Source organism: Pteropus alecto, unplaced genomic scaffold, assembly GCF_000325575.1.
Source record: "Pteropus alecto unplaced genomic scaffold, ASM32557v1 scaffold94, whole genome shotgun sequence".
NCBI lineage: Eukaryota > Metazoa > Chordata > Mammalia > Chiroptera > Pteropodidae > Pteropus > Pteropus alecto.
Window position 1 is genome coordinate 2535465 of NW_006437736.1, and position 12333 is coordinate 2547797.

General features: G+C 39.3%; 1 protein-coding gene across 5 annotated transcripts in view; it reads left to right on the forward strand.

Annotated features, from left to right (window-relative positions):
* The window catches only part of LARGE1 (LARGE xylosyl- and glucuronyltransferase 1), a 484407-nt gene that overhangs the window by 407707 nt on the left and 64367 nt on the right, over positions 1-12333 (forward strand). For all 5 annotated transcript variants that reach the window (XM_015591589.1, XM_015591588.1, XM_015591590.2 and 2 more), the window contains 2 exons: positions 1612-1724; positions 3522-3647. In XM_015591589.1, the coding sequence (XP_015447075.1) occupies positions 1612-1724; positions 3522-3647 (239 nt within the window). The remainder of the gene's footprint in view (positions 1-1611; positions 1725-3521; positions 3648-12333) is intronic.

Here is a 12333-nt window from a genome sequence, read left to right on the forward strand (position 1 = left end):
GTTGTGTAGAGAGAAGCACTGGCTTTGGAGTCAGACAGATCTGAGTTTGAATCTGGCATAGCTAGTCTTATACTGTGAATTGTTCAAGTGTCTGACTTAGCCCCTCAGTTTTCCCACCTATAGAATAAGGATGACAATCTCTAGCTTGTAGAGATCTCACAAGTGTTAAATGAAATAATATGTACAAAAACTAACAAAGCACGAAGAAGAGAAGCAATAGGTGTAATTTGCACTTCTAACTTACAAGTTCAGATCTTGGGGTATTACCCCATTTGTCCTATAACCATATTATATATTTTTTTAAAAATTTTAACTCTAACCAAACACCTTTCACTAAATGGTGAGTAAACTTTTTCTCCAAATATTTGCCATTGGAGTAGGTAAAAAGTGCTGACATTTATGTGTGACGTGGGGAATCGGTTTCTTTCCAACTGCTTTGGAAATGCATGTGCTAGGTATCAACTCAGATCATTTTTCAACTGCCTCACGTTTTCTCCCCTGACCATTCTGCTGAGCTAAGCATCCTGAGGAGGATTGGTTTGGGAGCTTGTGGGTACTACAGTCCCATCCACCAAATTAACTGCAGTGACCTACAGGGAAATTCTCTGTGCTTCCTCTGATACTCTGACCGGTAGGAGACAGCTGCTTCTCAACTATTCAGCTAAGCCAAAATGTGGTTTCCTTTTTAGGCTTTTATTTTTATTTACACACACACACACACACACACACACGTATATATGTCTGAGTAATACATTTAGTTGTCTTAACATTTTAAAAATGCAAAAGGGTGTTCAGTGGCAGCCTCCCTGGCTACACAATCTCCCATTCACCCAAATCACTATCCATAAAATTAACAACAGAAAAGGTAGACGGGAGGAGGAGATAACCTCTTATTATCAGTTTCTTAGGAAACCAGCGGCTTTTGAAACTCCTCTTAAAGACCCAGCATCAGCACGCCTTCACGGTAGTTTACACACGTGTTGATTGTGACGGGCTAAAGGAGACTTTGAAAATCAGGAACGCTGAAATGAGCTCATGGGGCTTGTCAGTAATTATAAAGTCAATTGGCAAGACTTAGCCAGAATAAAGTCACAGAGGAGCTGCTTTTTGTCTTTAAAGAGAAGTAGTATATGTTATACAAACACCATCCATCAGCGAAACCTAGGTAGGTTATTGGGAAAAACATAGCAGAAAACCTGATACTTATAGAGAATGTACTACGTGTCTGGTGCAGTGCTAGGCTCTTTTTGAAATTACTGTAGTGAAATATACCTCACATAAATACACCATTTTAACCATCTTTAGAAGCATACAGTTCCAGGGCATTACACACACTTGCATTGCTGTGCAGCCATCATCACCATCCGTCCCCAGAAAGTGCTCAGTTCCTTTGCCCATCTCACTTAGCTCTTTACCACAGTCTTTGAGGTCTGAGGTATGTACTGATGTTCTCCACATGGTGAAGGTGTTGCAGAGAGATTCTTTAACATCTCACACTGATTCACTGGCAGAGCCTGGGATTGAATCCAGGTGTGTTCATCTCCAGCACAGGGAGACAGGTGTGCCTGGCTGTCTGACTGTTTTTGTCCTCCATCCTATGCTGTTGCCCAGGGGTGATCCTGCTGCTTCTGGACAAGCTGCGGAAGATGAAATGGGAACAGATGTGGAGGCTGACCGCAGAGAGGGAACTGATGGGCATGCTCTCCACGTCCTTAGCTGACCAGGTGAGTGGCCAGATTAGAAGATATGGTTATTTTTGAGTACCCTGGTGCCGTTTCTCAAACTCGAAAGTAGATGGGTCTACGCTGTACCCTTGGCTCGGTCTGCCCTGTACTGCCAATCAAAAACATTAGGATTTTTTTCATTCATTTGTTCATTCAGCAGACTTTTACTGCACACTGTGTATGCCAAGGGCTGTATTCAGAAACAGGATTACAGAGATAAATGATGAATGCAGTCCTTGGCCTCAGAGAGCTCACAGTTGATTGAGGCAGACTCATATGTAAACGATAATTTGATGTGTTAAGGGGAGGTCGCCATCTTCATCTCAGGGTGACAGCACACCACCTGGCCCTGAGATTCCAGAATGCCATAGCGTATCTCCCGGACGACGTTTCATTTGCCTTTCTGGCAGTAGTCTAACTTTTAAAGCAAAGCCTTTTGCTGAGAGCCGGTGCTATGACCCTATCCTCAAGGGAAATGCATTTAAATAGAAGAGACGAACGGCCTGGCTGGAGAACCTGGCTTTGAATCCAGGCAATCTGAGAAAGTCCACGAACTCCACCAAACTATTAACATAAAATCATAAAAACCCTGTTTCTCATTTTCACTAGGAAATGCGGGAGCCTGAGCCTTTGATCTTGAATCTACCAGGCTCACACATTTAGACTTTGAGTTTCCTGTGGTGTAAATGGCCATCTTGAGATGTAAAGATGATGTCTCTGGGTTCTCTGCATTTTCTCCTTTCCTATTCATCCAAAAAGCCAGCTCACTCTCTGTGTTTTTGCTCGGTGTTCAAATGTCTGTCGTTGAATTCTTGCAAAGTTTTCTAATACAGAGAAAAAAACAGTCTGTAGGGTTACTTTACAATTTTTTTTTAGCATTGTTATTATGCAGTATTTCTCAAACAGCCAGAAACTAATTTCCTTTTTCAAACACGAGGTATGCTATAATGAATGAGTTAAAAATTATTCAGGTAGCTGTTTTAAACCTGAGGGGAAATTTGTCCTCCATTATCATATTTTAAGTCAGGTCACAATGACTTGTGCGTGTCCCCAAAAGCAATGTCCATGCCCAATGAGGATAGTTTATTCAGCCATCTCCTGTTGTGGAGGCCCATAACTCACCTCCCGGCACCACCTGTCAGCAGCTAGTTAATAAGCATGGCCCGGTGAGAGAGCTTGGAGAAGAACCCAATAGAGGTGAGGCCTCTTTAGAAAAAGCCCGAGTTGGGCTGGGAAATGGGGAGTGCCTAACCCCGGAACCGTGGCCCGCAGGAGGCCAAGCCACATCCATCACTGAGTCGGCCAAAAGCCCCGGGAAGAGCTGCTGAAACAGGATCTATAATTTGTCTCAGCCCCAGGATGAGCCGAGGAACTTGTCATCATCCATCGTGCAGTTTCCTCTCCAGGAGGCTCAGGATGGATAACACGGGGCTCCTTGATGAGGTGGGAAGAGGGGCGGAAAAGTGACTTCATTTATTATATGCCAGCTCAGATGGAAAAGACATTCCCTGTCTGCCCCCGCGAACACCTGCCATATGCTGCGTTATGAGACCAGCCGGACCCACGAGCTTCAAGGCAGTGTGGGGTCGTCCGCCATCTCTACCTAAACATTATTGCTTGGTTCCTAGAGATAACAGACTAGGGGAGTATCCCACGGTGTAAGCCAGCCTGTGTTCTGAGCAGGAGGCTCAGGAGAAGCCCTTGTGCACACAGGTGCTTCTGTGCCTCTGGAGCCAGCATCTGCAGCAGGAGCCACCTGACTGTTTTGACTGTGTCTCTGGCTTTTCAATCCCCCAGGATATTTTCAACGCCGTCATCAAACAGAATCCCTTCCTCGTGTACCAGCTTCCCTGCTTCTGGAACGTGCAGCTGTCGGACCACACCCGCTCTGAGCAGTGCTACAGAGACGTGTCTGATCTAAAGGTACAGTAAAGATACATGCCCAGAGATGGAGCGAGGTGCCCTGCAGTGGCAGAGGGAAGCTGGATCGGGGGGCAGCCTCCAAGAGAAGGGATGGCTCTGAGCTTAGTGTGTAGTGTGGTGAGAGATAAGGGAGCAGAGAGCAGAAAGAATGTGCTCTTCTCCCTTTTTCTTTTTTTCTCCTTTTGTTTGGGCTTTCTGAAAAGCAGAACGCCGCCCAGCATACGAACCAGCTTGTGTGGTTATTCTTGCAACCTGCTGCCAGCTGTTTTGGTTCCTGTCGGCTCCCAAAATGCAGTCATATAATTTCAACAAAATATATATTGAGGGCCTACTCTGTGCCAGGTGCTGTAGATATGGTTATGAATAATATACTTCCTACTTTCAAGTCATTCATGGCTTAGAGAAGAGAAACATGTAAGGAAATAAATGTAAAAAAATATATAACAGGTACTATCATCAGTTTGGGTGCAGGGTGGATGCAAGCATAAATGTTTCATTCTACCTCAGGGAAAAGGGACAGTGACAGAAAAGCCTTCCTCTTTGGTCTCTAGATACCAAACAGTTGTAGGGCCTAGCAATAGAAAGATGAAGAAGACAGGATATATCAGTTATCTATTACTACAGATCATGCTGCATAACAAACTATGCTAATAGTGGCTAAAATCAGCAAGTGTTAATTAGTTGATGAGTCTACAGGTTGCCTGGTTGGTTGTCTGATTTTCACAGGCGTAACTCGGTGTCTGTGGTCAGCTTCAGATCGAATGGCTGGTGGCTGGTGGCAACTTGGCTGTCCTCTAGTGTCTCCCATTTCCCATCAACAGGCCTGTCTAGCTTGTTCTCACGGCAAAGCAGAGGCAGAAGAGCAAGCACTGGTGTACAAAAGGAACTCTTGAATTCTTGTTTCTACTATTCTATTGGCCAAAGTAGCCTTATGGCTGAGCCCAGAGTTAACAGGTGTGTGAGAATTCCGTACCTACGGTAGGAGTGAAGAACTGACCTCAGCTATTAAATGATAGATCAAGGATTTGAACCCCATTTTGTCTAAAACCAAGTGTGTTGGCTTCTCTGGCTGTATCAAAGAGGAAGTAGATATATGCATTCATAGAGAGTTTATTTCATTTAAAATGTATATCCATTGCCCATGTGACACCACAGTAGTGATAATTGCGAGTCTTAAAAAAGGAAAAAGGAGTACAAATTTTGTTTTTCTAGTATGTCAATCTTTCTAATTGGTTTCTGGCCCATGTCCACATGTGCATATTTTATCTTATTTATAGTCGTAATGCACATGGAATTTTGTATTCTTCCATTACGTAGCTATTCCTGTTACGTTAGTCGTTTCCAAATTTTCACAAATACAGACTGTGTTGTAATGGACAGCTTAAAGTTCACACCTTCCCAGAAATCAAATCACAGAGTCAAAAAGAAAAACTATTTGAAACAGAAGTGCTTGCATCATTCATTCTTTCAACCAGCATTTATTGCCATTCCTTTAGGGTGTCATGCACTTGACAGACATAAAGAAAACAGATGAAATACACAGGAATATTTCCAAGAATATTATGAACTAGAAGTTCAAAGAGGAAGAAAATAAAACCAACCCTGTAAAGAACACATTAAAACACAATGAAAATGTTTTGAAAGCAAAGTAGATGTACTAAGAAGAGGCCAGGAAGAATGACACAGTGTGAATCCAGAGAATGAGCAAAAAGCAGCTAGATCTGACATTCGCTAGTAGAGGCATTTGCTGATTCATGGTGGCTGAGAGCCTGGTTCAAAGATAGGTAGGTGAGTGTCTAACTTACTGTTCAAATGAGGGACCGTTATCATGACTAATACTGGGACAATAGGCCTGAATCGCAGTTGGGCAAACCATGTGTACACCATTCTATTGAAAGGTTATGCATGGGAACGTGGACTCCCATGGGAAGAAAGACGATCAGAGGACCTTGCATAAAGTCAGGATCCATGAAAAGTGATATTCTTGGTGGATAAACAGTTTAAAAGCCCATATTGAAGGAGATAATTGTTGCCTGTTTCATCCTTGGTTTTAGGTGGAAAAAGGAAGAAAGTTTTCCCTTGAGAATTCCTAATTTCAAGCCTGTGCTTATATTATTTTGGGGAACTGAAATTATATGCATGGAGAAAAACAGAAAGGAAAAAATGAAAATTTGCCAAGTACCTGGCAGAAACAAACAGATCTGATCTGGAAGAATAACTCTCAAAAACTAGACTTCAGAATTTTTTAGGTTACGTTTCAAAGAAAATGAGTTTTCAATCAGTAATCACCGAACACGCAAGGAAATAGGCCACCATGAGAGAGGGCAGAAATTGCAGACTTTAGAATTAAATCTCCAAAACCACAGGTATTGAACTTATCAGACATAAAACATAAGTATTTTTATTATGTGTAAAATAAAAAAGAATATTGATAGTAGGATGGAGGAACAAGAGATTCTTGGGTGTCTAGGCATTTGAGTCAAATAGTACTTTTGGAAGTGAAAAATATTGAAATTACAAATTAAATGAATGTGTTAAGGAGTAGATTAGACCTAGCTGAAGAGAGAATCAGTGAAATGGAAGAGATATCTGAAGAAGTTATCCAAAACACCGCACACAGAGGGAAAAAAAAGATGGAAAAACTAAGAGAGAAGTTAAAGTATTGGTATATATCTAATTAGACTATCAGAAGGAGGTAATAGAGATAATTGGAAATGAGGCATCATTGGATGAGATAGTGACTAGGAATTTTCCAGACTGTTAAAAGGTATCCACAGATACAACAAGGTTTAATACCAAGCAGTTTAAATAAAGAGAAAGCCATACTTAGACCTACAGTAGTGAAATTGTAGCACTTTAAAGAAAAGTGATCTTTAGCCAGAGAGAAAAGACAGATTCTCAAAGAAATTGCATGTGTGTGATGAGCACTCTTAGCAGCAGCAATGGAAGCCAGAATAGAGTAGAAATAGTGTCTTCAGTGTGCTGAGAGACGATAACAACAAATTGTATACCTAGCTAAACAATCCTCAAGCATAAAAGATGAATATTCAGATGAGCAAAAACAGAGAATTCAGCGCAAACGTACTTGCACAAAGAAACTCCTAAAGTATATTGTTTAGGAATAAGGAATGTTTTAGATTCAAGAAGGAATGTTAAACAAATTAGAAATATATAAGAAATCCAAACAATACTTTCTAAATAAAAGTCATAGCAATAATGTATAATTTGTAAATTTTAAAAGGTTATATACCTAAAATATCAGACAGTGACATCATGTAACTTAGAAGGGAAGTGATTAGTATTAAAGTATTCTGAGATCATTGTTTTGTTGTGGGAGACAAGATATTAACTTTTCCTTCAAAATTAGGTATACATGCTAACATTTCAAGGTTAAGCTCTAAAAGAATTTTTGAAAGAGTATATAACTTAAAAATCCATGGTGGGTGGAATGGCGAATGGAATTAGAAAAACAGAACAACCAAAATAGCTCAATCATTAAAAAAATACAAGAAAAAAAAATAAAAACAGAATAAGTGGGGGAAATAGCTAGAAATCAAGATGTTCAAAATAAATTTAAACATGTCAATAATTAAATAAACTTTGTGAATGAAAAGACAAATTGTCAGATTGAATGGGAAACAATATCCAACATATGCTCTTTCTAAGAAACACACCTAACACATAACAATCTGGAAAGGTTGACAGCAAAATTATGGGAAAAGATTATCACACAAATATCATCCAAAAGAAAACTGAGGTAACTATCTTGATATCAGACAAAGCAATTGGTAGGTATAGAGATGGTCACAACTTAAAAATAAAAAGTTAACCAAGAAGATATAAGAATTCCAAACTCGTACAGTGTTTTATGCTACACACACACACACACACAAACACACACACACACACACAGTTCCAAATTGCACACTGTTTTTCTTCACACACACACACACACACACACACACACACACACACACACACACACAGTTCCATAGAACTTCAGAGAGAAACTGACAAGTCTACTATCAGAGTAGAATAGTTTAGCGAATTCTTTTTATATATTGAAAGATCAAACAAACAAAAAAATTGATAAAACATTATGGACGATTTGAACTACACAGTTAAAAATCTTGATTTGGGCAAATAAAGAACCTTGTTCCTAATGGAGAATATTCATCTTTTTCAAGCTCACATAGGACACTTATTAAAAAATAACTCTGTACTAGGCCATAAAGCAAATTTCAGTACATTTCACAGAATCATATTATACATACATATATGTATGTGTGTGTATGTGTGTATAGTTCTTTGAACACAGTATAATTAGAAGGCAGTAACAAGAGTTTTTTTAAATTCATTTGAATAAAGTTGAGAACACACTTCTAAATTACTCATAGTTCTAAACATATCAAAATTGAAACTGAAAACTACCCAGAACTGAATGAAAATGAAAATGTGTCAAAATTAGTAGAATGAAATAAACACGTAGAGAAATTTATAGCCTTACATGTTTATATTCAACAGAAGAAAGGCTGAAAATTAATGTCACGCTTACAACTTGATATATAAAGAACGTTAGAATACATTCAAAGTAAATAAAAGGCAGGACGTAAGGAAGATAGGAGCTGAAATTGATGAACACATTGTTAACAAATCAAATTTGGTGCTTTAAACGGGACCAATAAAATAGACAAAGCGATGGCAGGACTCATCAAGAAAAAGCGAGAGAACTCACTGATAAATGGAGCGCATAAATATTCTTAAGCCAGACATTCTTCTGAGTTCTAGGTATAAAGCAAAGATGAAAGCAAACAAAAGTCTCTCTGCGGAACTTCCGGTCCAATAGATAAAGCAGAATTGTAGGAGATAAGAGAATACCGTGAACAAAATTAGGTCAATAAATTTGAAAACTTATGTGAAACGAATGAATTCCTAGAAATATATACTTTAAAAACACCGACTTAAGGAAAAAATATAAAGTCTGGATTATCCTCTAGCCATGGAACCTTCTTACAAAGAAAACAACACCCTGAAATGGTGAGTAGAGAGAAGATCTACTAGTTTTTTTTCTTTTTTAATCAAAAGATATTATCAATTTTAAGTAAACTTCTCCAAAGAATAAGAAAAGAGGAACACTTTTTAAGTCATTCAATGTGGTCAGGATATCCTCGATACCAAAATTATACAAGAAGGGCACAAGAAAGGAAAATCGTGGACCTGTATTATTCATGAATGTAGATGTAAAAAATCTTAAGCAAAATATTAGCACAACTGTCTAGCCATGTATAAAATAGATAATGCATCATGGCCAAGTTGGGTGTATTCCAAGAAAGAGGAGGGGGATCTAACTCTGAAAAATCTGTAAGTATCATTCAGCGTGTTAATAGATTAAAGGAGAAATGCCACATAATCATCTAATAGATGCTGGTAAATTATTTGGTAAAATTAATATTTATAACAAAAACTCACGTAAATGGTATCTACTGAAAACCTACAGCAGAGTTTTGCTGAGCATTTTTCTTAGGGATGTGCAAATTAATTAAGAGCTTAAGAACACCATACATTATGAAAATTTAATACATGGAGAGGTGACATTGCTGGCCAGTGGAGAAAGGATGCAATTTTCTATAAATGGTGCTGAGACACCTGATTACCCATGTGGAAAAAATATAAATGGATCCCTCGATGGGGTAAAGGGGGTCAATTATGTGGTGACAAAAAGAAATCTAATTATGGGAGGTGAACACACAGTGTAAATATATATATATGCCTTACTGTTAAAGCGTACAGCTGAAACTTACTGGATTTCATTAACCAATGTCACCATAAAAATTAATTAAAAATAAAAATTAAAAAAATAAATAAATTCCTCTCTCATACCATGCACCAAATTCTGATAGGTTAGAGGCTTAAAAGTGAAAGTCCAAATTAAACTTTTAGTTTTAAAACATTAAGAGACTAGCCTATGACAGAATAGGGAAGGATTTATTCAACAAGACACCCAAAGCATGTGCCATAAACTACTGAATCAATAAATTCAACCACACTGAAATTAATAATTCCATCAAAGTGGCACCAAAAAGAAAAGGTTATTTTCAAAACATAACTGACAAAAGATTAGTAAACAAAATATACAAAGAACTCTTACTAATTAATGAGAAAGATATGTAAAAGGTATACGTAGTTATTTCACTGAATTGCAAAGAAAATGGTCAATAAACAGTTAAAAAGGTGTACCACCTCTTTGTTAATCAGGGAAGTGAAAATTAAGACAACAAATAATTTCACATCCACCAAATTAAAAGAGTGGTACTATCAAGTCTCATTTGATTAGTAGGATTCTCCTGCACTGTTTAATAGGAGTATAACTAGATAACAACCATATTGGAAAAATGAAGTAGTACATATTTTACGATCTAGGGCTTAGATGTAATTGGTCAAAAATTGAGTCGTTGATGACTTTCTTGAGAAAGTGCTCCAGGTTCACCTGTCATTGGGCAAATGACAACAGATTGAAGTAACGCTTGTGTTCTCATAATAAACGTCATCACTTGACCAGTCAGAGGTACAGGAGACTTACTTCTCAACTGTCAAAAAGAGTAATTGAGGGGATCATTTCATAAACTATATTAATGTCTGATCAATGTACTATATACTTGAAACCAATAATAAAATAAAATGCTAAAAAAAAAAAAAGAAAGAAAAAAACAAAACAGAAAACTTCCACAAAAATCAGTGCTACTGAAAACTCTGGCAGTCTTATAAAGGAAGGAAATTCTGAAACATGCTGTACATAACGCTGATGAACGTTGAAGACGTGCTAAGTGAAATAAGCCAAACACAAAAGGAGAGAGATTGTATGTTTTCACTTAGATGAGATATCTAAAATAGTCAAATTCGTGGAACGGTGATTACCAGGAGCTGGGGTCGGGGAGAATGTGGAGTTAGTGAGTCCAGTGTTTCAACAAGGGATGTTGAGAAAGTTCTGGAGAAGGACAGTGGTGATGACTGCATTAACAACGTGGATGAACTTAGTGTCCCTGACCTCTACACTTACAAATGGTGAAAAATGGTAAATTTTGTGTAAATATTACCACACTATAAAAAGCCCAGGGCAGGGAAGGAGGCCTTGGCAAGTGTCTTGTGAAATTGATTATTCTTGGGAAGATTAGTATGAGTTTCATTAAAGAAACCAGGCCAGGTCTTCATGAGCCGGGTGTTGATCCTGGTATTTCAGAGCCTCCAAATTGGCAACCACGATAAAGGAAAAGGCATCATAAAATAGAGGAGACTCTTTATTTATGACCTTTCAGTGTGAAGATCTTGTAGATGCCAACAAAGCCAGGTTTCCAAGATAAATTGTGTCCCGTCTGCCCAGCGCAGACAAACCTATGCTTTCATGCACCCGTATTTATATTTGTTGAATGGACTTATCGACTGGTTACTATATACCAGGCACTGTTAGGGCCCGCGCAGCACTGTGGGAAACAAAACGGACAAAGCCACTGGTCACGTAGAGCTCATGTGCTGCTGAAGCAGATGGCTATACCACTTTGGCATTGCTTAGTAGTTGCTTAATTCTTGTCACTTCGAACCTATGAAACAAAATGATTTGCGAACTCTCCTTGGCAGCCTATCATATAAGTAGAAGAATTTCTATCAGACAGCAAAACCGTGAAGATAGAGTCAAACCAAGTTTAACTCGTGTCTTTTTAGATAAACTACAAAAAAACCACTAATACCTAACAAAATCTTAGACAGAACCCTAAGATAGAGCCAATACATACAAGAGGAGCTGCCTTGGGGTGGGGAGAGGGTTCAGGGATGAGGGAGAGAGGTCGGGGGGCCTGGGCCCCACCCTCTGGTTCACGTCAGGGCCTGGGCTGCCGTGGAGCCAGAAGGCCTGGTCCAAGTGTGTCTGTAGGTCCTTCCAGGCCAACCTGGGCCTCAGTTTTCTGGTAAAAGTGCATCTTCTTCATTTTCTTAGGTTTATTTCTTCCCTTCCTCCTCCCATCTCTTATTTTATTTCGTCCGTCGTGTTCAACATTTATGAAGGCCCTCTTGTTAGCTGGTTATTATGTTCCTCCCTGGGGAATACAGAAAGCTCTCACTTAACATTGTCCATAAGGTCTTGGAAACTGTGACTTTAAGTGGAAGAATGTGTAACAAAACCAATGTTATTTACTGTAGGCTGACCAATGAAAGCAAGTGTTAAGTTTCTGGTCCTGAAAGCATCACCAAACATCTAAACACTTCGAGCATTAAATATTGACATAAATATGGGCTATAGAGACATTTAAGAAAGATGAATAAACACAAGATCATCCTTTTCTACCCGCTTATTCCAATTCAGGGTTGTGGATGACGGGAGCCTCTCCCGACAGTCCAGGGTGCAAAGCAGGAGTGCACCCTGGACAGGACGCAACTTCTACCACAGGGCGGGCATGCACACACACTCACTCACTCACTCAAACTGGGACAACTTAGACCAGGGGGAACCGGGCCGCACAGCAGGAGGTGAGCGGCAGGCTAGCTTGCGAAGCTTCATCTGTGTTTGCAGCCATTCCCCAGTGCCAGCATCACTGCCTCAGCCCTGCCTCAGATCATCAGGCGTTAGATTCTCGCAGGAGCACTGGTCTCTGGTGCCAAAAAGGTTGGGGACCGCTGCCTTAGACAATTAAACAAG